General features: G+C 45.7%; 1 protein-coding gene across 2 annotated transcripts in view; it reads left to right on the top strand.

The window, feature by feature from the left end:
- The first annotated feature begins 10,261 nt into the window (after positions 1 to 10,261).
- rnf126 (ring finger protein 126) overlaps positions 10,262 to 26,944 on the top strand; it is a 62,635-nt gene continuing 45,952 nt past the window's right edge. Inside the window, exon 1 of one of the 2 annotated variants that reach the window (XM_078198262.1) lies at positions 10,262 to 10,356. In XM_078198262.1, the coding sequence (XP_078054388.1) occupies positions 10,285 to 10,356 (72 nt within the window). In that variant the 5' untranslated portion in view covers positions 10,262 to 10,284. The remainder of the gene's footprint in view (positions 10,357 to 26,944) is intronic. The other variant, XM_078198261.1, reaches the window with a different exon arrangement.

The raw sequence follows: 26,944 nt of genomic DNA, 5'->3' as shown, positions 1-26,944 counted from the left end.
CACCCAGATCCCTCTGTCTATCAATACTCTTAAGGGTTCTGCCATTTACTGTGTATTTCCCACCTGTATTAGTCCTTCCAAAATGCATTACCTCATATTTGTCTGGATTAAACTCCATCTGCCATCTCTCCACCCAAGTCTCCAACTGATCGAAATCCTGATAGATTCTCTGATAGGCCTCATCGCTATCCACAATTCCACCAACCTTCGTGTTGTCTCCAAACTTATTAATCAAACCGGTTACATTTTCTTTCAAATCATTTATAGATATTACAAACAGCAAAGGTCCCAGCACTGATCCCTGAGGAACGCCACTTGTCACAGCCCTCCATTCAGAAACGCACCCTTTCACTGCTACCCTCTGTCTTCTATTAAGTACACGGAGCTGTGCTGATTTTGTGATACAATTGAAATACAATATGTCACACAAAAAATTTAGAGTGATGCTTGCCAAGTACATCATAAGAACATAAGAAACAGGAGCAGGAATAGGCCATTCAGCCCTGTGGTGAACCATCGTTGGTTACCACTGTGGGGTTATTCCAATGTTGCTGTTGGGTTAGGGTGTTGACACTGTGGGGTTGTTATAATGTTGTTGTTGGGCTAGGGTGTTTACACTGTGGGATTAATATACCTGTGGTGGATGCTGTTATGGCACATCCCGGTCGGGCCCCGCCTCCTGGGAGAGGTATAAGACCCTCTGCTCAGGCGGGACCCCTTCAGTCTGGAATGGTGTACTCGTGTTTAAATAGTTCCATTGTTTGTCAATAAAAGCCTTCAATTGCTGAAGCCTTGTACCTCGTGCTTGATTGTCGCGCATCAATTTTATTGACAAACACGAAACTCTCGACAGTAAAGAGAGTATGGAGCAAATGCTGAAACCAGAGCGTCTGACGCTGGACCCACGTGCGGTCGGCGCCTCTAACACCTTCGACCACTGGCTGAAGTGTTTCGAGGACTACCTGGCAGCCTCTGCAGCAGTTACTACGGATAACGACAGACTCCAGGTCCTCCATGCGAGGGTAAGCGACACGGTCTACCTCGCGATTCGTGCGGCCACCACTTACCCGAGGGCCCTCGAGCTCTTGAAAAAGCGATACACGAGACCACCCAACGAGATCCACGCTCGTTACCTCCTCGCTACACGACGTCGGCAGTCGGGCGAAACCATGGAGGACTACGCCAATGAGCTCTTGCAGCTTGCCAGGGGCTGCGACTGCAAAGCTGTGTCGGCTGAGCAGTACATGTACGACCTCGCCCGAGATGCGTTTGTGGCAGGGGTCGGGTCTTCGTACATCCGGCTCAAGCTGTTGGAGAAAGGGAATCTCAACCTGACCCAAGCGATGGAGATGGCTGAGATGCTGGAGGCGGCGTCGAAAAGCTTGGCTCTGTATCCAGAAGACCACGTGGAGACAACGTGGCAGGAGCAGTCACAAATCCCTCCTCGCCCCACGGGCTCGCGCTCCCATATCGACCCGGCGGCAGCCCCAGGCGGCCCACAGTGCTATTTTTGCGGAGGAGCCAAGCATCCACGGCAACAGTGTCCAGCTAAAATGGTGATCTGCAGTCAATGCGGTAAAAAGGGGCACTACGCGAAAGTCTGCAGATCGAAGCCCAAGAACGGCAGTGCAGCCTGTGACCCTCCAGAACGGAGACAATCTCCATCGGCGTCGCAGTACCCACGAGGTCCGACCACGTGCGAACCCAGGACGACACCATTGTGGCTGGCGGAGGAGGAGGATGACCACCAGGAGTCGCTACGCTTGGCGCCCTCACCCACGTGCGATTCATGGGGGCGGCCATCTTGGTCGACGACGACCAGGAGCGACCAGCAGGGGTCCTCAGCATCAACCTCGGCTGCCTGCAGTGACGTCCAAGGGCCAACGGTGGCGTCAATCACCCTGGACCAGGCTAAGCATCACAGGCTTGACTGTTCAATGATGAACATCAAGGTAAATGGTCGTACTGTGTATTGTCTGTTTGACAGCGGGAGCACCGAGAGTTTTATTCACCCTGACACTGCAAAGAGGTGTGGACTCCGGGTTCTAGCTGCCAAACAGACAATTTCTATGGCATCACGGTCCCGGTCTGTACCGATCCAAGGACGTTGTGTGGTAACTCTGGAGGTGCAGGGCACAATTTACGAGCGATACAGGCTCCTTGTGTTGCCGCATCTTTGCGCGCCAATTCTCCTCGGACTAAACTTTATGGTCCACATGAAGAGTGTGATCCTACAGTACGGTGGGCCACTCCCTTCGCTGGCAGTAGGGAATCAGCCGCAGCCTCCAAATCGTCCAAAGCGCCCCGCATGCAATCTTTCCACACTAAAGATCACCACACCCTCTTTATTTAAGAATCTGGTACCAGGCTGCAAGCCCATCGCTACTAAAAGTAGGCGTTACAGCGCTGAAGACCGGATCTTCATCAGATCTGAGGTTCAGCGGCTCCTCAAAGAAGGGATCATACAGCCCAGCGCTAGTCCGTGGAGAGCACAGGTCGTGGTGGTTAAAAGCGGGAACAAACCCCGGATGGTCATCGACTACAGTCAGACCATTAATCGTTATACGCAGCTGGATGCGTATCCTCTCCCGCGCATATCTGATATGGTCAATCAGATTGCGCAGTACCGGGTGTTCTCCACCATAGACCTTAAGTCCGCCTACCACCAACTCCCCATCCGCCCAGAGGACCGACAATACACGGCTTTTGAGGCGGATGGTCGTCTGTATCAGTTTCTTAGGGTTCCATTTGGTGTCACCAATGGGGTCTCGGTCTTCCAGCGTGCTATGGACCGAATGGTGGACCAGAACGGGTTGCGGGCTACCTTCCCGTACCTGGATAATGTCACCATCTGCGGCCATGACCAGCAGGACCATGGCACAAACCTCCAGAACTTTTTGCGCACTGCGTCTCGCCTGAATCTGACCTATAACAGGGAGAAGTGTGTATTCCGTACGCGCAGGTTAGCTATCCTGGGATACGTGGTGGAAAACGGGGTCATCGGCCCTGATCCAGACTGTATGCGCCCCCTTACTGAACTTCCCTTGCCCGCTAGCGCAAAAGCACTGAGGAGATGCCTCGGCTTCTTCTCTTATTATGCGCAGTGGGTCCCCAACTACGCGGACAAAGCCCGTCCGCTCATCAAGTCCACGACTTTCCCACTCACGCCGGAGGCCCAATTGGCCTTCAAGGCTTTGAAAAGCGACATTGCGAAAGCCACGATGCATGCGGTGGATGAATCCATCCCTTTTCAGGTGGAAAGTGATGCATCGGATTTCGCCCTGGCCGCCACACTAAACCAGGCAGGCAGGCCCGTCGCGTTTTTTTCCCGCACCCTTCAAGGTCCCGAAATTCGGCATTCAGCGGTGGAGAAGGAGGCCCAGGCTATTGTGGAGGCCATCAGACACTGGCGCCATTACCTGGCGGGGAAGCGGTTCACCCTGATCACGGATCAGCGATCCGTGGCGTTTATGTTCAGTAATACGCAGAGGGGCAAGATCAAGAATGACAAGATCTTGCGGTGGAGAATTGAGCTCTCCACCTATAATTACGATATTATGTATCGTCCAGGGAAACTCAATGAGCCCTCGGATGCCCTCTCGCGCGGAACATGCGCTACCATGCAGGAGGACCGCTTGAACGCCCTCCATAATGACCTGTGCCATCCTGGGGTCACTCGGCTCTACCACTTCATAAAAGCCCGCAACCTGCCCTACTCGGTGGAGGATGTCAGGTCAGTAATGAGAAGCTGTCGGATTTGCGCGGAATGTAAACCGCACTTTTACCGACCTGACCGGGCACAATTGGTCAAGGCCACTCGCCCCTTCGAGAGGCTGAGTGTGGATTTTAAGGGCCCCCTTCCCTCAACGGACCGGAACGTGTACTTTCTCAATATCATAGATGAATACTCCCGGTTCCCGTTTGTTGTCCCCTGTGCGGACACGTCGACTGCCACGGTGATCAAGGCATTCCGTGATCTTTTTACCCTGTTCGGGTACCCCTGCTACATACATAGCGACAGGGGCTCGTCGTTCATGAGTAACGACTTGAGGCAATTCCTGCTCTCATACGGGATTGCCTCTAGTAGAACCACGAGTTACAACCCTAGGGGCAACGGACAGGTGGAGAGAGAGAATGCTACAGTCTGGAAGGCTGTCCTATTGGCGCTGAAGTCCAGGGGCCTTCCAGTCTCCCGTTGGCAGGAGGTCCTTCCAAATGCGCTTCATTCCATTCGCTCCCTCCTGTGTACGGCAACCAATGCTACTCCCCATGAGAGGATGTTCTCATTCCCTCGGAAGTCGTCCTCGGGGATATCTTTACCAGCCTGGTTGACGTACCCAGGACCCGTCCTTCTGCGGCGACATGTAAGGGCCCGCAAGTCCGACCCCTTGGTCGAACCGGTCCAACTCCTCCACGCCAACCCTCAGTATGCCTATGTGGCATATCCTGACGGGCGAGAGGACACAGTCTCGATTCGAGACCTGCCGCCCGCAGGGGACGTAGCAACTCCTGTCGCTCCCATACCCCCTGTCACAAATCCCCTATCACTTATTTCTTCCCCGGACGTGGCGCGGTCAGCACCGGGACCAGTGCATAACAGTTATACTCCCATGTACAGCTTGCCTGAGACTCGGAGATCGGCGCCACCACAGAAGGTACCGGGATCCCCTGCACCACCGCTTCACCAGGGTCAACCGGCCCGTGAGTCCTCGAGGGGACAGCCGGACGCTGTTTTGGAGAGAACGCCACCGCAAGCACCTGCTCCGGTGTCACAACCGGTGTTGAGGAGATCACAGCGACGGTGCGGTCCTCCAGACCGTCTGGACTTGTAGATTTTTTTGTATATATGTAGTCTGTTTTCGCACCCCGCCGGCCTTTGTTTTCAAAGGAGGGGTGAATGTGGTGAACCATCGTTGGTTACCACTGTGGGGTTATTCCAATGTTGCTGTTGGGTTAGGGTGTTGACACTGTGGGGTTGTTATAATGTTGTTGTTGGGCTAGGGTGTTTACACTGTGGGATTAATATACCTGTGGTGGATGCTGTTATGGCACATCCCGGTCGGGCCCCGCCTCCTGGGAGAGGTATAAGACCCTCTGCTCAGGCGGGACCCCTCCAGTCTGGAATGGTGTACTCGTGTTTAAATAGTTCCATTGTTTGTCAATAAAAGCCTTCAATTGCTGAAGCCTTGTACCTCGTGCTTGATTGTCGCGCATCAAGCCCTTCGAGCCTGCTTCCCCCATTTAATAAGATTATTGCTGCTCTGATTGTGCTCTTAATTCCAGTTTCCTTTCTGCTCCCATAACCCATGACTCCTTTGTAGATCAAAGATCTGTCTTTCACAGGCTTGAATATATTCAATGACCCAGCCTCCACTGCTTGTTGGGGAAGAGAATTACAAACAGTAGTAACTGTCTGAGAGAAGAAATTCCTCCTCATCTCTGTTTTAAATGGGAGGCTCCTTATTTTTAAACTGTGCCCCCTGAAACCAGGTTCCCCCTGAAACCAGGTTCCCCCTGAAACCAGGTTTCCCCCAGGAGGGGAAGCATTCTCTCAGCACCTACTCTGTAAAGTCCCAATATAAGGTCTTATGTTTCAGTAAGATCACCTCTAATTCTTCTAAACTCTAATGAGTAATAAGCACATAGGGAAGGTTTAAAGTTTATTTATTAGTTGCGAATGATTCTGGGAGAATTGTGCGCCTCACCGATCAGTCCAGGAATGAACCTGTTTTGTTCAATCTGCCTTTCACAAACAAGTACCCATTCCAACAAATTTGCTTGACATCTTTATTGACACAAGTTACAAAATGAGCAAAATGACTGAGTGCCAACATACACCGTCTGTTACACAGTGACCATGTCCATTCACTGACCCCATAAAGCCAATTGTGTGTGCATCACATAAATAGATGCTGCAGAGGAAACCCAAATGGACTCCAACACAGAAATGTATTTATTTATTAGTGTCACAAGTAGGCTTGTATTAACACTGCAATGAAGCTACTGTGAAAATCCCCTAGTCACCACACTCCAGCGCCTATTCAGGTGTACTGAGGGAGAATTTAGCATGGCCAATGCACCTAACCAGCACATCTTTTGGACTATGCGAGGAAATGAGTCAATGGCATTGCAGTAATGTCACTGGTTCAGTAACACATGCTCTGGGAATGTGCATTCAGATCCCACCATGCTAGCCGGTGATATTTAAGTTCAATTCATCAATGATGCTGGAATTGAAAATTATTCTCAGTAATGGTGGCCTTGAAATCATTGTCATAGAATCACTACAGTGCAGAAGGAGGCCATTCAATCCATCGAGTCTGCACTGATTCTCCAAAGAGAATCTTACTCAGGCCCTATCCCCACACATTTACATGGCTAATTCAACTAACCTACACATCTTTGGACTAAGGGGCAATTTAGCATGGCCAATTCAACTAACCTGCACATCCTTGGACTGTGCGAGGAAACCAGAGCACCCGGAGGAAACACACGCAGACACAGGGGAGAATGTGCAGATTCCACACTGACAGTCACCCAAGGCCGGCAGTGAACCTGGGTCCTTGGTGCTTTGAGGCAGTAGTGTTAACCACAGTACCACCCGATTGTCAGTAAAAAAAAAACCTGCTTGGTTCACCAATGTCTTTGTGAGGGAAGACAACCTATCCTCCATACTCAGGCTGTGACTGAGGTACCCTGAAGGAGTTGGGGTGCCGTAGGTTAATTCAATGTTGGTGACCGTGAGCGGCATGGTAGCACCCACTCCCTCAGCTCAAGGGGCAATTAGGGATGGGCAACAAATGCTGGCCTTGCCAGTGACACCCACATCCCATAAAGAGGTGTGTAATTAATAACTCCTCAAAATGAAAGAAGGATGGCACAGTGGTTAGCACTATTCCTCACAGTGCCAAGGACCAGGGTTCAATTCTGGCCTTGGGTGACTGTGTGGAGTCTGCACCTTATTCCGGTGTCTGTGTGGATATCCTCCGGGTGCGCTGGTTTCCTCCCACAGTTCAAAGATAGAACATAGAAATAGAACATAGAACAGTACAGCACAGAACAGGCCCTTCAGCCCATGTTGTTGTGCCGAGCTTTGTCTGAAACCCAGATCAAGCTATTTCCTCCCTATCATCCCGAAGTACTCCATGTGCCTATCCAATAGCTTCTTAAATGTTCCTAAAGTTTCTGACTCAACTATCACTGCAGGCAGTCCATTCCACACCCCAACCACTCTCTGAGTAAAATACCTACCTCGGGCATCCTTCCTATATCTCCCACCATGAACCCTATAGTTATGCCCCCTAGTTACCACTCCATCCACCCGAGGAAATAGTCTTTGAACGTTCACTCCATCTATCCCCCTCATCATCTTATAAACCTCTATCAAGTCTCCTCTCAACCTCCTCCGCTCCAAAGAGAAAAGCCCAAGTTCCCTCAACCTTTCCTCATAAGACCTACCCTCCAAACCAGGCAGCATCCTGGTAAATCTCCTTTGCACTCTTTGCAAAGGAGATTTGTCAGTAAATCAGATTTGTCAGTAAATCAGATTTGCCACCATGAACACTATAGTTATGCCCCCTAGTTACCACTCCATCCACCCGAGGAAATAGTCTTTGAACGTTCACTCTATCTATCCCCCTTATCATCTTATAAACCTCTATCAAGTCTCCTCTCAACCTCCTCCGCTCCAAAGAGGAAAGCCCAAGTTCCCTCAACCTTTCCTCATAAGACCTACCCTCCAAACCAGGCAGCATCCTGGTAAATCTCCTTTGCACTCTTTCCAGTGTCTCCACATCCTTGTGCAGGTTAGGTGGATTGGCCGTGGTGAATTGCCTTCTTAGTATCCCAAGAAGTACAGAATAGGGGGAATTGACCATGGGAAATGCATGGGGTTACAGGGATAGGGTGGGTGAGAGACTTGGGTAAGGTGTTCTGTCGGAGAGTCGGGACAGACTGGATGGGCTTAATGGCTTCCTTTCCACTGTAGAGATTCTATTGTAAATGCGCAGAGTTATGGGGATAGAGTGTGGTAGAGGGCCTGGGTAAGATGCTCTGTCAGAGAGTCAGCACAGACCAGATGGGTTGAATGGCCTGCTCTGCACTGTGGTAAATGTGTGAGGTTATGGAGAAGCAGGGGGCATAGGCCTGGGTGAGATGCTCTGTCAGAGAGGATCAGGGCAGAGTGGATGGGCTGAATGGTCTGCACTGCACTGAGAGTTCTATGGTAAATGAATGGGGTTATGGGCAGAGGGTCTGGGTGAGATGCTCTGTCAGAGAGGGTCAGCACAGACTGGATGGGCTGAATGGCCTGCTCTGCACTGTGGGGATTCTATGGTAAATGTGTGGGGTTATGGGGATGCTGGGGTAATAGGTGAGATGCTCTATCAGAGAGGGTCAGTGCAGAGTGGATGGGCTGAATGGCCTGTTGTGCACTGTGGGGGTTCTATGGTAAATGCATGGGGTTACGGGCAGAGGGTCTGGGTGAGATACTCTGTCATAGAGGGTCAGTGCAGACTGGGACACTCTGTCAGAGAGGGTCAGCACAGCCAGGATGGGCTGAATGGCCTACGCTGCTCTGAGGGTTCAATTGTAAATGAATGGGGTTATGGGCAGAGCGTCTAGGTGAGATTCTCTGTCAGACAGGGTCAGCACAGTAAGAGTTTTAACAACACTAGGTTAAAGTCCAACAGGTTTATTTGGTAGCAAATGCCATTAGCTTTCAGAACGCTGCTCCTTCATCAGATGGAGTGGAAATCTGCTCTCAAACAGGGCACAGAAACACAAAATCAAGTTACAGAATACTGATTAGAAGGATGAGGGGGGATCTTATGGAGACTTATAAGATAATGCGGGGGCTGGATAGGGTGGAGGCGGAGAGATTCTTTCCACTTAGTAAGGAAGTTAAAACTAGAGGACACAGCCTCAAAATAAAGGGGGGTCGGTTTAAGACAGAGTTGAGGAGGAACTTCTTCTCCCAGAGGGTGGTGAATCTCTGGAATTCTCTGCCCACTGAGGTGGTGGAGGCTACCTCGCTGAATATGTTTAAAGCGCGGATGGATGGATTCCTGATCGGTAAGGGAATTAAGGGTTATGGGGATCAGGCGGGTAAGTGGTACTGATCCACGTCAGATCAGCCATGATCTTATTGAATGGCGGGGCAGGCTCGAGGGGCTAGATGGCCTACTCCTGCTCCTATTTCTTATGTTCTTATGTTCTTATGAGTAAGGGGGGTCGGTTTAAGACAGAGGGGGGTCGGTTTAAGACAGAGTTGAGGAGGAACTTCTTCTCCCAGAGGGTGGTGAATCTCTGGAATTCTCTGCCCACTGAGGTGGTGGAGGCTACCTCGCTGAATATGTTTAAAGAGCGGATGGATGGATTCCTGATCGGTAAGGGAATTAAGGGTTATGGGGATCAGGCGGGTAAGTGGTACTGATCCACGTCAGATCAGCCATGATCTTATTGAATGGCGGGGCAGGCTCGAGGGGCTAGATGGCCTACTCCTGCTCCTATTTCTTATGTTCTTATGATTAGAATGCGAATCCCTACAGCCAACCAGGTCTTAAAGATACAGACAATGTGAGTGGGGGGAGCATTAAGCACAGGTTAAAGAGATGTGTATTGTCTCCAGACAGGACAGCCAGTGAGATTCTGCAAGTCCAGGAGGCAAGCTGTGGGGGTTACTGATACTGTGATTATAAACCCAACATCCCGGTTTAGACAGGGTCAGTGCAGACTGGGACACTCTGTCAAAGAGGGTCAGCACAGTAAGAGTTTTAACAACACCAAGTTCAAGTCCAACATGTTCGTTTGGTAGCAAATGCCATTAGCTTTCGGAGCCATTTGGCATTTGCTACCAAATAAACCTGTTGGACTTTAACCTGGTGTTGTTAAAACTCTTACTGTGTTTACCCCAGTCCAACGCCGGCATCTCCACATCATGACTACCAGAGAGGGTCAGCCCAGACAGGATGGGCTGAATGGCCTGCTCTGCACTGTGGGGTAAATGAATGGGGTAATGGGCAGAGGGTCTGGGTGAGATACTCTGTCAGGCAGGGTCAGTGCAGACTGGGACACTCTGTCAGAGAGGGTCAGCACAGACTCGATGGGCTGAATGGCCTGCTCTGCACTGTGGGGTTCTATGGTTCTGAGCAGGGCAACGGAAAAGGGGCGGGGCAGCCAGCCAGTGATTGACAGCTCCACGGCACGTCACAATCGGCGTGTGAGGTCATAGGTTTGACGCGTCAGGCACCCGGATGTGCGTCACTGTGGCGGCTTTACGTGAACATGGCGGAGGCTTCCTCACTGTCTCGCTATTTCTGTCACCGCTGTTCGGCCGAGATTCTCCCCAGGCTGCCCGTGAGTCCAGCCTCTCCCTGAGGCCCGCTCGGGGGAAAGGAAGGGTGGGGTTTATAGTGGGGGAGGAGGGGGTGAGGGATTGTAACCGGCCGGTGGGGCGACGCTTTAAACTGGCTGGGTGCGGGGTGAGTGCTTGCGGAAGAATGTGGGGCCGGGGCCGCCGAGCCGGTAATCGCTGAGCCCAGGGTTGCTTCACTCCCCGCGAGCTCTCCGCCTCCCTCCCCCCCCCAGCCAGATAGGGTCCGGCTGCCACATAGTGAGCTTACTGCAGCGCGCAGGCGCAAGCTGCTTCCCTCCCCCCCCCCCCCCCCCAATGCTCAGCAACAGCAGGAACTTGTCTCTGAACTTTCTGCCACTTTCAGCCCCCCCCTGTTCATTCAGCAGCCCCCCTCTTCACCTCCCACCCACGGTTCAGTCAGCACCCTGCCCCCCCCCCCCCCATCCCAACCCACAGGGTTCAGTCAGCTCCCTCCCCCATCCCAATCCACCAGATTCAGTTGACCCCCTTTCCCCTGCACTTGTTGAGTCAACTCCTTCTCTTTCTACACACGCCCCCCCCCCCCCCCCCCAAACTGGCCCACTGGATTCAGTCAACCCCCCCCCCCCCCCCCGCCATGCCACTCCACTAGGTTCAGTCAAGCTGCCCCCCCCCCTACTGGTTTTGATCATCCCCCCCATCCCTCACTGTTCAGTTGACCTTCCCCACTTATGCTGCCGCTGCTTTCACTCACTCCCACAGTTGAGATTATTTAAATTCCCTGTCGTGTTTGTGGTTACTCCTACCAGTGGATCTACTGTCATGGTACATTTGACACTTTCCATGCCTAATGATGGAATTTATTGTGTGAGGTTCCAGACTCTTTAAAGTGACTAGTTGCCTTGCCTTGCTGAGCATCATGCTGTGCCCTGGATGTGTCTCTCACCTTGCTGATCTCTGTCTTACATGCATATGATGTGGAGATGCTGGCGTTGGACTGGGGTAAGCACAGAAAGAAGTCTCACAACACCAGGTTAAAATCCAACAGGTTTATTTGGTAACACAAGCCACAAGCTTTTGGAGCGCTGCCCCTACTTCTTAGAAACCCTACAGCACAGAAAGAGGCCATTCGGCCCATCGAGTCTGCACCGACCACAATCCCACCCAGGCCCTACCCCCATATCCCTACATATATTTTACCCACTAATCCCTCTAACCTACGCATCCCAGGACACTAAGGGCAATTTTAGCAGAGCCAATCAACCTAACCCGCACATCTTTGGACTGTGGGAGGATACCGGAGCACCTGGAGGAAACCCACGCAGACACGAGGAGAATGTGCAAACTCCACACAGACAGTGACCCAAGCCGGGAATCGAACCCAGGTCCCTGGGGCTGTGAAGCAGCAGTGCTAACCACTGTGCTACTTCAGGTGATGAAGGGGCAGCGCTCTGAAAGCTTGTGGCTTGTGCTACCAAATAAACCTGTTGGACTTTAACCTGGTGTTGTGAGACTTCTTACTGTACATGCATATGAACATACGTACAAATTAGGAGCAGGAATGGGCGATTTGGCCCCCTGCATCTGCTCTGCCATTTGATAAGATCACGGCTGACCTAAATGTTACCTCAACTCCACTTTCCTATCTGCTGCCTCCTTCCCAAAACTGCCCCCTCCCATAACGCTTGACTCTCCCTTGTCAATCAAGAACCTGTCTGACAACTTAGAATACATGCAATGACCCAGCCTCAACTTTGAGAAAGCAAATTGCAAAGTCTAATGACCTCTTGAGAAAAAAATTCTCCTCGTTGCTGTACTAAATAAGGGATTTTTTTTTACATAAAGTGCCTTGTGTGTCATTGCCTACTAACCTGCTAGGATCTTCTGCCTCATTTGCCATTCATAGTCTTCAGGACTTGGAAGGGGTAATATTCCCACTCCAGACCAGCTGAAGTTGATGGGCCTCTCACTTAGTCTTGCACAGCTACCTAGTCGAGATTGCAGCATATGGCCACTGTGCACACAACCAGCTACTTGGAGTTATAAGTGAGATTGGATAGTTACAGGACTCTAGTTTCCCCTACCCACACCCATTTTGATGTGGATGTGTAGCTTAGTAATGGATCAAAGATACTAGCTCTCTCGAGCATTTCCAGAGAACCATAGAATCCCATCAGTGTGGAAAGAGGCCATCCAGCCCACTGAGTCTGTCAACTCTGAGCATCCTACCCAGGCCCCCCCCCTCCTCCAGCGCATTTACCATGGCCAGTCCACCTGACCTGCATATTTTGGCGTGAGTGAGGAAACTGGAGCACCTGGAAGAAACCCACATGTACACTGAGAACATGCAAATTCCACACACAGTGACCTAAGGCTGGAATCCAGCCCGGGTTCCTGACACTGAGGCAGCAGTGCGAACCACCCTGCCACTGTGCCACATTTCTAATGTACCCCATTATTTCATTTATGTTGATATCAATACTTTGTATAGTATTTATTTTTCTTTGTTTCTTTTCCCTCAAATCCATCAACCATTTCTAGAATAACTTTTAAATGAACTCGCATTAAAATTCATCTTGCACAATTTGAACTTCCTATTCAGGCACTCTTGGACACAATCATGATCACTCTCAACTATTCAACTGTTGTAAGATTGTGTAACTTCTGTGATTTAATTAGGCATTGTATGCCTAATTAAATCACAGATTAGGCATTGTATGCCTAATGTTGTTAGAAATCTGAAATGAAAGCAGAAAATGCTGGAAACGTTCAGGTCGGGCAACATCTGTGGAGTGAGAGAGACAGCTATCCTGGCAGGTTTTCTTTTTTAAAAAATTGTAATTGTAGTTCTGCAATGCAGGTTGCCAGTCATATTTGTAACCAGACTATATCTATTTACCAGCAGAATTTAAACGTTGAATTATCTTATCCCACCATTTGGATTTATTTCCCTACTACTACAATTAATTGGTATATGTAAAGAGCAGAAATAAACAGAACAGAGTATCATTTTCTGTTTCACAAAAGGGGAATCTCCAGTCTCGCCATATAGTGAGCTATCTTTCTGGTTATAATGCCAGAGGCTTAATATGGAAACATTTTCTGCTTTCTCCTTACTTGGAAATGAGTGACACCATGTGCCACTATTTAGTTGGAGCATAATTTGGCAAGTCTCTCTGTAGAATTTCTCAGGGCGCCACCTATTGATCACTGGAAATAAATAAAGGAAGTATGAAAACACTAGTACTTGAAAAATTCCTTTTCTATTTCGTATTTTTGGTTTTTTTTTTAACACAGGACAAGCCTAATGGTCATCAGGCATTTATAGGTAACTTGGGCTTTGGTAAATTTAGGCACTGATGTGTATTGGCTCAGAATGTGCTTGGGATTCGGGGAGGTTGGTGGTTAGATTTTCACAATCTAAAGCTACCTTGAGAATCAGTTTGTCATTACTCTTTAAAATACTGAACAGTGCAGAAAATATAGCTCAAATCTTGTGATTTACTGTTAATTATTTGACTCCTGATGCTGAAGTTAACACTTTAAAAAAAAAAAAAAGAAAATGTAGCTGTTGACTAAGCAAGTGAACAGTCATTACCACAGTTATTTTAGCTTTCTGTTTCAATTTGTAGTTGCATTTTTACTTTCCATATTCTGGAACATTCTGTCTTGGTGACTAATAGGCATCAAATGATTGCATTAGAATAGGTGCGTGTCGGCCTTTCTCTGGTGCTACGACCCAGTACAGTACTGCGCTATCAGAGGTGCCATCTGTCGGATAAGATTTGAAACCGAGACCCCATCTACTCTCTCGGGTGGTTTGAAAATGGCAGCAGTCAAAAAGCTGGGTGTGTTGGTGCTGGAGAGAGCTTCCTCTGGTGTGTTGATTAATATTTATCCTCAGCCAATGTCATCATAAAACAGTATATCTGGTCATTACTGTGTGAGACCATCCTATAATTGGTTGAATGTTCCCTATATTTGACTTAAAAAGTACAAGTCACGTGGAATCACCTTTTCTATTGTAGGTAGTGCGTGTGAAATGTTCGAGAAAGGTCTCTGGAGAGCTCAAATACTGGTCTCTAGAAAGTGCCAGCTCAAAGCATGTGATCATTTACCTGTTTTGGTTTTGTTAATTCTTTGTTCCTGAGAGTATTGCACTGCATTTCATTGAATGCCCGTTTGTTATATGTTGCCCTTGCAAATATGGATTACCATTCATTTACCCTATTGAAAATAACTCTGATTGTTAGTGTTCCTTTCCATTTGTCTTTAGTTTCTGCTGACATTGGGGAATCTAGATGCATACATGAGGAAGGGAATAAAGAGTATGCAGAGAGGGTTCAGTGGAGTGGAAGGAGGCTTTTTGGGAATAAACACTGGTACAGACTATTGGCTTCTTTCTGTGCAGTAAATTCTAGGTAACTTCAGGACAGAAATTTGAAGGTGCAGGGCAGGTGGAGAGAGCTGCTATAGCATTTTGGCCTTTTTTAAAAGGACATAGGGTAAAAGAACAAGGAGGTTATGTTAAACTTGCACAAGACACTAGTTAGGCCTTGGGTGAAGTATTGTGTACCATTCTGGGTGCCATAGTATAGGAAGAATGTGAACGCATTGCAGAGAGTGCAGAAGAGGTTTACAAGAATAAATCCAGGGATGCGAAGCTTCAGTTGTGAGAATAGATTGGAGAGGCTGTGACTGTTGTCGTTGGAAAGAAGAACGTAAAGAGGAGATTTGATAGAGATGCTCAAAATCATGAGGTGGCTCAACAGGGAGAAACTGTTCCTGATCATAAGGATAAAAGGGGATTTTCGCAGTAACTTCATTGCAGTGTTAATCTAAGCCTACTTGTGACACTAATAAATAAACTTTAAAAGGGACAAGAATGAGAGGGCACAGATTTTAAAGTGATTTCGAAAAGAAGCAAATATGTGAGAAAATATTTTCACACAGTGAGTGGTTTAGGTTTGGAATGCCAGAAGTGTGGTCTAGACATTCAAAAGGGCATTAGATGATTTGTGGGTGCATGTGGAAAAGGCAAGGGATGGCATTAAGTCATGATGCTTGTTTAGAGAGCTGGTGCAGACATGATGGGCAAATAGTCTCCTGCGCTGTAACGATTCTGTGATTGTAGTATGCAAATAGATTTTGTCATTTCTATACTTTTTCTTTCCCCGAGAACTGGTAACTGATGAGTCCATGAGTCAATTGTTAAATTTAGATACTGATGTGTATTAATTCAGTATGTGCATGGGGTTGGGGGAGGTGGTGGTTACATTTTCACAATCTAAAACTACCTTGAGAGCCAGTTTGTCACTGCTCTTAAAATGCTGAACAGGTCCACAAAATATAGCTCAAATCTCTTCTTGCGATTTGCTGTGATTTGACTCCTGTCGCTGAGGTTGACACTTTTTAAAAAAAACGTGACTATTGACTAAGCTCATTTTAAATGTGTGTTAAAAGATGATTTGAGTTTTAAAAATTCTTAGTCAAGCATAAACAGAATGTGTAGAGTCTCGCAGTGATGATGATCTAAGTGTGAAAGATCTCTAATTGGAAAAAGCTGCAGGTGTGACCTCTTCCTCCTCTCCATCCCCCCTCCCCCCCCCCCCCCCCCCTTCCCCCAAAACCCCCTTAGGTGAATTTAACCTAATATCCATATGTCACACTTGTTCCTGTTTGGTGGGGAAAAGATTAGCTTTTTTTAAACTGTAAAATGTCATAGAATATTTCTGTTAATATACCAGTTTCCATGGCAATCATTATTGGTGGTACTTTGTTCCAGTGATATCTGTTTGTGGAAGGTTACACTGCTTTTGTGATTTGAATAATTATGCTGCTTTTAGCATTGCAGCTCATGACTGGAACAGGGACCATTGTTTTCCCTTGCAGAATAGCACTCAAGGTGTGAAAATAGCATGAATGTGTATAATAGCAGTGGCATAAGGTGTGACTAAACATGTGTGCTGTGGTTGCAAGTTATATGAATTTGATTACGGTCACATTTGCACTGCATTTTGATCCAAGTAAGCTATAAATCTAAGCTGTATGAATTCATTTCTACTGCTTGAGCACAGTGGGATCAGAATCTTTCACATCGGAACCTTGATTTGAATTCCATTCAGATTGATTGTCTGCTCTTGTGCACCCTGTCAGCTTGAGTGTTTCACATGAAACATGTTTGGACCAAGCTCCCAGCAAGACTCTTTTTTTTTTACAAATGTATTCATGCAATGTTGCACGGTCAGCATTTATTGCCCATCCCAAATTTCCCTCAAGAAGGTGGTGGTGTACTGCTACAGTTTATGTAATGTAGCCACATCAGCAGTGCTGTTAGATCAAAATGCTGGAACTCCCTCCCTAACACTGAAGGAACCATAATATATATGTGATGTGGAAGGGACCTTGCAGGTGGTGGTGTTCCCATGTGCCTGCTGCCTTTGTTTTTCAAGGAGATGGAGCTCAGGGATTTGGAAGATGCTGTTGAAAAACCCTGGTGAGTTGCTGCAGTACATCTCGTATGTAGATGTTACACACTTGCTGTTGTGCGTTGGTGGTGGAGGGAGTGGGTATTTAAACTGGTTGTTGAGATGTTATTCAAGTGTGCTGCTTTCCCCTGGTTGATTCCTCCAAGTTTCTCCATCTCTGTCACACCTGTTCTGATGATGCTACCGTCCACAACAGCACTCCCGACATGTCTTCCTTTTTCCTCAACTGAGGATTCTCCAAACCACTCTGTGGAGCTCTCAACTGTGTTCAACCCATTTCCTGCACTTCTATATTCAATGGATTATCTTCTGCCATTTCCATCATGATACTATCACCAAACACATCTCCTCACCTCCTATCAGCATTCCAAAGGGATTGTTCTTTCCATGACACTGTGGTCCTCTCCTCTATCACCCCCGACACCTCATCCCAATCCCAGGGCACCTTCCCATGTTTGAGTTATAAGGAGAGGCTGGATAGACTGGGACTTTTTTCGCTGGAGTGTAGGAGGCTTAGGGGTGATTTAGAGTTCTATAAAATAATGAGGGGCATACATCAGCTAGATAGTCAATATCTTTTCCCAAAGATAGGAGAATCTAAAACTAGAGGGTGTAGATTTATGGTGAGAGGGAAGAGACACAAAAGGGTCCAGAGGGGCAATTTTTTCACACACGGTGGTGAATGTCTGGAACAAGCTGCTAGAGGTGGGTAAAATTTTGTCTTTTAAAAATCATTTAGACAGTTACATGGGTAAGATTTGTATAGAGGGATATGGGCCAAACACAGGCAATTGGGACTAGCTTAGTGGTTAAAAATGGGGCGGCATGGACAAGTTGGGCCGAAGGGCCTGTTTCCATGTTGTAAACCTCTATGACTCTAAAAAAGATATAATACCTGTTGCATCACTTCCTTCTCACCATTCAAGGCCCCAAACACTCATTTCAGATGAAGCAGTGATTTACTTATACTTCTTCAAATTTAGCCTACTGTATTCACCGCTCACAGTGTGATCTCTTCTATGATGGGGAGACCGAGCACAGACTGGGTGACTGCTTTACTGGGTGCCAACCTTCCGGTTACTTGTATTTCACCACCTTGCTCTCGCGCTCATATTTCTGTCATCAGCCTGCTTCAGTGAAGCTCAGTGCAAGCTCAAGTTGATCAATAGCATCTCATCATCCAATTAGGCACTTTACGGCCTTCTGGATCAACAATGAGTTCAGACCATGAACTCTATCCTCCATTTTGTATTTTTCCCCCGTTGTGCCAGTCTGTATCTTGTTCTCATGTTTTGCTTTGCGATAACACTGATCTTTATTCTGCTATTATCACCTACTCTGGACCAACACTTTGTTTCTTTACTACCATTACCACACTATCTTTTGTTCCATGACACATTTGTCTTTTAATCTCACCTGTTCACTAACCTATCCCTGATCTCTTTTGCTATGGAGATGTCGGCGTTGGACTGGGGTGAACACAGTAAGAGTTTTAACAACACCAGGTTAAAGTCCAACAGGTTTATTTGGTATTTGCTACCAAATAAACCTGTTGGACTTTAACCTGGTGTTGTTAAAACTCTTACTGTCTTCTCTTTTGCTCCACTTGCCCCTCCCCTCTTTTTCAACAACATAAAATCTATCCTATTCCTACTTCAGTTCCAAAGAAGAATCATATTGGACTCAAAACATTAACTAGGTTTTTGCCTTCGGTGATACTGCCGGACCTGATGAGTTTTCCAGCATCTTTTGTTTTTATTTCAGGTCTTTGCTTTTGTCCTAGATCTTGAGTTTCTTGGGGTTGTTGGAGTTGCACTTATCCAGTCCAGTGGGGAGAATATTCAATCAGAGACTTGTGCCTTGTAGATGATTGACAGGCTTTGGGAAGTCAGGAGGTGTTGTTTGTCGCAGAATTTCCAGCCTCTAACCTGTTTATACATCTGTTCCAGTTCACTTTCTGGTCACTGATAACCCTCTGTGGAATTCAGTGTTAGCAATAGAATTGAATATCGTAGAATGCTTAGATTCTTTCTTGTTTGAGATGGCCATTTCATGGCACTTGTGGCATGAATGTTACTTGCCTAGGCCTGAATAGTGTCCCAAGTCTTGCTGCATGCAGGCATGGACTGCTTCATTATCTAAGGAATTCTGAATGATATTCAACACTGCGATCATCAACGTGTATTCCCATTTCTGACCTTATGAAGGGAGCAAGGTCATTGAAGCAGTTGAAGATGGTTGGGTTTAGGATTACGCTGAGGAACTTCTTGTACACTCATTGTGTTATCCTGGGGCTAAGGTGATTTGGCTCGAAAACTGCAACCATGTTCTTTGGTGCGAGCTATGACTCATCAGTGGAGCGTTTTTGCCCTGGTTCCCATTAACTCCAATTACTTTTCGTCAAATCCTGAATAGATGTCCAAGGTAGTCATTCTCGCCTCCTCTCGAGTTTAGTTCTTTTGTTCATGATTGGACCAAGGTTGTAATGAGGTCAAGAACTGACTGGTCCTGGGGATCTCAAACTGAGCATTAGTGACCAGGTTATTAATGAGTAAGCTGCTTAATGATGACATTAAAGATGATGACATCTTCCATCACTTTAATTAAGAGTGGACTGATGGAGCAGTAGCTGGCTGGATTGGATCTGTCCCACTTTTTGTGGGCAGGGCATATCTGGACAACTATCCATCTTGTTGGATAAATGCCAGTGTTGTAGCTGTTTTGGAACTAATCCATTGTACAGTCTAGTCAGATGCAATAAGGATGGTGTTAGGGTCAGATTGGCAGAGTACGGATGTTCTTTTGAGATGGAAGTTATTTATTGCTATGGCAGCATCACGAGGACTTTATTGTTATCGTTCATCCATTCAGCATGTATAACATTTAAGATTATCCTGTATGCCAAAAAGTTGAAAATCGATTCTTCGTATCGTGCATGGTGATTGATACGGTTAGTATGTTCTAATTTATTTGTCAAAATGTGGGTCATTTATTAGCAATTGGAAGTAGTAAGGTTTATTAGCAGTATTAAAGTTTATTGGCAGCAGTATGGTCTAGGTTTCCTAGTCACCAGTTTATTGTAAACAGTCCACAAAGTAAAGTTAAGGCATAGCAGGATAGCTTGGCCTGAATGCCTGTCCTGTAACATGTGGAAAGTCATGGATGTTTCATAAGGCCTAGACAACCACATGCAGGAAGTGTCACCAGCTGCAGAAACCTGAGACCTGGGTTTTGAAACTCCAGCACTGGAATCACTGTGGAACATCCAAGAGGCTGAGAATTACTTGGATACCACATTTCAGAAGGTGGTCACCTTGCAGATTAAAAATAGTCCATCTCACTCACTCACTGGTTTTCCGTTTTGAATACTGATGACGATGTTGTTTTTTCAGAGGAGTGCAGCCAGAACTAAGTCTGTGGCACCACGAGTGGCTCAGCTGCACAGGTAGGGAGGAAAAAGAAGAGTGTTCAATAGTTAAAGGAACAGACACAATGGGGCTGTAAATGACTCTAGGGTGGTATATTGCCTCCTAGGTTCTAGGATCAAGAATGTGAGAGTGGCTGCAGAACATTTTTGCATAGGAGGGTGAACAACCAGAGGTCATGGTTCACATCAATATCAATGGCATAGGAAGAAAGAGGGATGAGGTCCTGAAAGTAGATTTTGGGAGCTAGGAAAGAGATTAAAAAGCAGGACTTCAAAAGGCAGTAATCTCAGAATCACTCCCTGTGCCATGTGCTATAGAAATGGGAGGGTAGAATAAATTAATGCGTGGCAGGAGGGAGGACTTGAGATTTCTGAGGCACTGGGCCTGGTTCTGGGGCAGATGAGACACATATATCGTGGATGGGTTACACTTTAGACCAGGACCAATAACCTCACAGGGACATTTGCGAGTGCTGTTGGGAGAGGGTTTAAAATAGGTTGGCGGGGGGGGTGGAAACCAGAGAGGGAATTCAGATTGGGAAAAAAAGGTAAAATTAATACTAAAAAGATAAAATTAAAGGCACTCTATCTAAATGCACACAGTATTCACAACAAGGTAGATTAATTGACAGCACAAACAGAAGTGGGTATGATCTAATTTCTATTATGGAGATGTGGCTGGATGGTGACCATGGCTGAGAATTGAATATTCCAGAGTATTCAACATTTGGGAAAGGTAGACAAACAGGCAAAGGAGGTGGGTTAGTGCTGTTAATAAAGGGTCAAATTAGTACATGAGTAAGAGAGGATCTTAGATTGGAGGATTAAGATAGAGGGTGGAATTTTCCTGTCCCGCCTGCCATGGGAATCGTAGCAGGCAGGTGGTTGGGGTGAGCGTGGCCAGAAAATCCTGCCCATAGAATCGGTTTGAGTGGAGCTAGGAAACAGCAAGGGGCAGCAAACATTGGTGGGAGTAACTTGTTGGCCACCAAACACTAGTGATAATATAGCGCATGGTGCAAGTCAGGAAATTAGAGGTGCATGTAACAAGGGTAATACAGTAATCATGGAGGACTTCACTCTACATTTAGACTGGGTAAACCAAATTAACACTAATGCTGTAGATAATGAATTCCTGGAAAATATGCAAGATGGTTTTATAGAACAGTGTGTTGAGTAACCAAATAGGGAACAGGCTATTTTAAATCTGGAATTGTGCAATGAGAAAGAGCTCATTAATAACCTCGTAAAAGAGCATTTGGGGAATAACCATTAAATGATAAAAAATCTACATTATATTTGAAAGTGATGTAGTTCAATCCAAAACTAGGGTCTTGAATCTAAAGGAAACTACAAAGGTACAAATGGCAAGTTGACTGGTGAATTTTAAAATTACATTAAAACATATGATAGGAGACAGACAATGGCTAGCATTTAAAGAATTAATGGCTTTGCATTTCTTATGAGGCACAAAAACTCAATTGGAAAGGTGATAAGACTGTGGATAACAAGAAATTAAAGTTTATTAGGTCAAAGGAACAGGCTTATAAAATTGCCCCAAAAAATAGTAAGCCTAAGGATTGGGAGCTTTGTAGAATTGAGCAAAGGAGGACCAAATAATTGATAAAAGGAAAATAGAATATGAGAAACAGACTGTAATGGTTCTGTAAGTATGTAAAGAGGAAAGGATTAGCAAAGGCAAATGTGGGTCCATTACAGACAGAGACAAGTCACAAGCATTTATAATGGGGAATAAGGAAATTGCTGAGAAGCTAAACAAATACTTTGTCTCCATAGAGGAAGATACAGACAAATCTCCCAGAAATACTAGAGAACCAAGAGGTTAGCAGGGATGAAGAACTGAAAGAAATTGGTATTAGTAAAAAAAAGTACTGGAGAAATTAGTGGGACTGAAAGTTAATAAATCCCCTAAATCTGATGATCTACATCCTACAGTGTTGAAAGTGGTGGCTTTAGAGATAATGGATGCCTTGTTTGAAGATCCATTATCTTCAAATGTTCTATGGATTCTGGGATGAGTCCTGTAGATTGGAAGGGAGCAAATGTAACCCCCACTATTTAAGAAAGAGGGAGAGAGGGGAAACAGTTGTGGTTCAGTGTAGGAGTGCAGGAGACTATACCAAGAGCAGCACGAGGTATACTTAAGGATGAGGTGCCAACCTTGTGAAGCTACATTGTATGCCAAACAGCGAAAGGAACTAGCATGTGATATCGTTAAGCTACCCCACAACCAACGGATCAGACTTCTGCAGTCCTGCCACATCCAGTCATGAATGGTGGTGAACAATTAAACAACTAATTGGAGGAGGAGCCTCCACAGATATGCCCATCATTAAGGTGAGAGGAGCCCAGCACACCAGTGCAAAAGATGAGTCTGAAAGATTTGAAATGTTCAGCCGGAAGTGCTGGGTAGATTATCTATCTCTGCTTCCTCCTTGGGTCCCAAGCATTACAAATGCCAGTCTTCAGTTAATTCAGTTCACTCCTGTCAAGGAATGGCTGAAGGCACTGTTTAATACAAAGGATATGGGCTCTGACAACATTCTGACAGTAGTAATGAAGACATGTTCAAGAGCTAGCTGCGCCTCTAGTCGAACTGTTCCAGTACAGCTACAACACTGACAATGTGGAAACTAGCTCCTCCTCCAATTAGTTGTTTAATTGTTCACCACCATTCATGACTGGATGTGGCAGGGCTGCAGAAGTCTGATCCGTTGGTTGTGGGGTAGCTTAACTATACCACATGCTAGTTCCTTTCGCTGTTTGGCATACAATGTAGCTTCACAAGGTTGGCACCTCATCCTTAAGTATACCTAGTGCTGCTCTTGGTATAGTCTCCTGCACTCCTACACTGAACCACAACTGTTTCCCTGTTTTCTCTCTCTCCCTCTTTCTTAAATAGTGGGGGTTACATTTGCTACCTTCCAGGTATTTCCTGTCCACAAAAAGCAGGATAAATCCTGCATGACTAATTACCATCCGATCCGTCTACTCTCAGGTGGAACTTAGTAATAACCTGTTTACTGGTGCTCAGTTTGGGTTCAGCTCCTGATCTCAACAGCCTTGGTCCAAAATAAGCGCTGAGGTGAAAATGACTGCCCTTGACATCAAAGCAGCACTTGACTGAGTGTGTTATCAAGGAGCCTTAGCAAAGCTGAAGTCAATGGGAATTAGGACAAAACACTCATAACTTGCACAAAGTAAGATGGTGGTTGAAGGTCAATCATCTGACCCTTGGACAGTGCTGTAGGAGTTCCTTGGGGTAGTGTTCTTGGCCCAACCAAATTGAGCTGCTTCATCAGGTGACCATCCTCAATCATGTCAGAAGTGGGGATGATGACACAATGTGCAGCATCATTCACAACTCCTCAGACACTAAAGCAATCTGTGTCCATGTGCAGCAAGACCTGGACAATATTTGGGTTTGGACTCATAAGTGGCAAGTAACATTTGTGCCATGCAAGTACCAGGCAATGACCATCTTTTGAATGACTTACCTTTTGAATGGACTTACCTTGCATTAAGTTGATCTTTCTCTACACTCTAGCTATGACTGTAACTCTACATTCTGCACTCTCTCGTTTCCTTCTCTATGAACGGTATGTTTTATCTGTAAAGCGCGCAAGAAACAATACTTTTCACTGTATGATAATACATGTGGCAATAATAAATCAAATCAAAATCTCCAACAAGGAGGACCTAACCATCTGCCTTGACATTCAATGGCATTACCATCATTGCATCCCCCCTCTAACAGCATCCTGGGATTGCCATTGACTAGAAACTGAATAGGACTAGTGCTATAAATACTGTAGCTGGGCTCTTCTGGCCCTTTCCACCGAAACTAAACCCCCTGGTGGTTTCCCCAATGGTGGGACGAGCAAAACGGTGTAGACATCAGCAGGATCAGAAGATCCTACTAGGCCTACTCCTACTTCCTTTGTTTCTTCAAAATCAGCAATTTGCAATCAGTAAACAATCCCCCCACTTAAAGTAGCAAAACATCCCAAATTGCATACATGTGAATTATTAAGAAAAACTTTTGACACAAGGCCAGACAAGCCGATACTAGGGCAGATGACTTGAAACTTGGTTTAGGACGAAGGTTTTAAAGAGCATCTTAAAAGAGAAGAGCGAAATCGAGAAATATACAGATGAAATTCAAGGAAAGCACAGGGTGATTAAAATCAGGGATTTGCAATATGCCAGAACTGGAAGAATAGAGAAATCTCGGGCTTGTGGGGATGGAAAATATTACAAGGATAGGATCAGGCCATTGAGAAATTTGAAGACCAGGATAAGAATTTTCCAATTGAGGTAATAGCCAATCAGAACAGAAACCAGTGAAAATTAGCATTAAGATATTCCTTAAAACCTTCTCCCTAAACCAAGTTTCAAGGACGGAAGTGATGGGTGAATGGGATTTTATGTGCATTAAGATATGGAGTACAGAGCTTTGAATTAGCACAGGTTTAGACAGAGGGTTAATGAAGGAAAAGTATATTATTTTGAAAGAAGCTGGAATACTGTTATTTCTTGCAGCAATATATTTAAAAGTGGTGTTATATACTTACAAGTGCATTTCTATTAATCACTATAATTAAACTGTCTGCCCAGATGACAATACTGGGTGTTAGTCATTTTAGATATGAAGTGGAGAATTTAACCCAAATTCCTTGGGTCAATGGAAAAACCGAATCAGGTCATTGTGATATACTTGACAAGTTCTTGTTAGTCAATTAATGAGCCCTGTGCTGCAGACACCTTGCCACATATCGCATGGTGTCAGATCTGGCTTAGTTGGTAGCAGTCCTCTCTCTGAGTCAGATGTTTGTGTTCAAGTCCCACTCCAGGACTTGAGCATGACAATTGACGCTTCAGTGCAGTACTGAGGGATCACTTTGCTGTCAAAGGTACCATCTTTCAGATGAGCCATTAAACCTGCCCCCTCAGATGGCTGTAAACAATCCCACCATTTTGAGACCAATATTTATCCCTCAATTAACGTCACTAAAACCCAGCTCTTGTCATTATCACATTGCTATTTGTAAGAGTTTGCTGTGTGAAAATTTTCTGTTGCATTTTCTACAGTACAACAGTAATGCTACTTCATTGACTGTAAACTGTTTGGAATATCCAACAGTCATGATGGCACATAGAAATTACTTTTTCCCCTTATTTTTTATCCTTCTCCCTTCATTTTGATTTTAGTAAGGAGGATAGTAATGCCTTTAGTGACTTCTAGCATTCCATTAATAGGCTTGCATAATTTACTAGATGAATCCTTTTAGACTGACCTGATTTAAATTTTCCATTTAGATATTTATGGCTATCAATGGAAAATTGCTTGGATTATCAAGGAACTAATTGCTTTGTTTTAGTATTTTTGTTTTATTAGCTGGACACTTCTATATCTTGTGCAAAAGGTGATGCCCAAGTGGCAAAATTCTTTCCTTTATATAAGTTGCAACTAGTTTCTGACCTTTGTGATGCAAGCTGAAATCGCATGTAACTTCTTCCTTTGTAGCCTTTCAATGCTCCAGTTTGTGTCCTGCTACATTAAAAACTGTTGTAAGAGGCTGTCATTTTGGATACACAAGATTTAATCAAGGCCTCACAGGTGAAAATTTTCTCTCTGGCTGATGGGGGATCTATGAAATTAGTTGGGGAAGTCTGAACTTAATTTTTCATGAGTGTTGGCCTTGAGTGCATATCTGGTGATTGTTGACAGTCTCCTCACTGCGCCAGATTGGGTGACGTGAGAGTTGATGATTATTTCACACTGATGCAGTAGCAGCTTTTAAGATGCAATGGCCAAGTTTCTTTTTCCATATCTGGACTTATCCTGCCTTTGATGTTTCCTTTGATTCATTTTAATGCAAAGTTCAGTGCTATCAAAAACATTGAGCTTTATTGCATCGGGTTATGCCGTTCCTGACCTTTGAAGCAACAGTTTGATAATAGATAAAAATAAATTACCGCGGATGCTGGAACCTGAAACAAAAACAGAAAATGCTGGAAAATCTCAGAAGGTCTGACAGTATCTGTGGAGGGAGAACAGAGCTAATGTTTTGAGTCTGGATGATTCTTCATCAAAGCTAACTATAAAGTTGCACTGCAACAACTTGTTAAAGGACAATACAGCAGAGCAACAGGACCTCAGCCCACCAATCCTGCACCGAAAGCAGTTTATATCCTGCTGATCGCCTCCTGTTCCTGTGTTTATCAAGATATGATTTGAATGTTGCTAACGTGCCTGTTTCCTCCACTGGCAGTGCATTCCAGGCACCCGCCACCCTCTTGTGTGAAAATCTTTTCCCGCATGTCTCCCCTAAATTTACCACCTCTCACCTTAAACCTGTGCCCTATTGTAGTCGACCTTTCCACCTGGAAAAACGGCTCTGGACTATCCACCCTGTCTATGCCCCTTATTTTATAGACTTCTATCAGGTCGCCCTTCAGCCTCCGTCTTTCCAGTGAAAACAATCCAATTTAATGAACCTCGTATGAAAAACCCTCCAGACCAAGGAACGTCATGGTAAACCTTCTTTGCACCCTTTCCAAAATTTTCTGTTGCATTTTCTACAGTACAACAGTAACGCTACTTCATTGTAAACTGTTTGGAATATTCAACAGTTATGATGGCACTACCTTCTGGTAGTGTGACTAGAATTG

This window comes from Mustelus asterias, chromosome 26 (genome assembly GCF_964213995.1).
Source record: "Mustelus asterias chromosome 26, sMusAst1.hap1.1, whole genome shotgun sequence".
Lineage (NCBI taxonomy): Eukaryota > Metazoa > Chordata > Chondrichthyes > Carcharhiniformes > Triakidae > Mustelus > Mustelus asterias.
The sequence above is the reverse complement of the archived record's forward strand: the minus strand, read 5'-3'. Positions and strand labels throughout refer to the sequence as shown.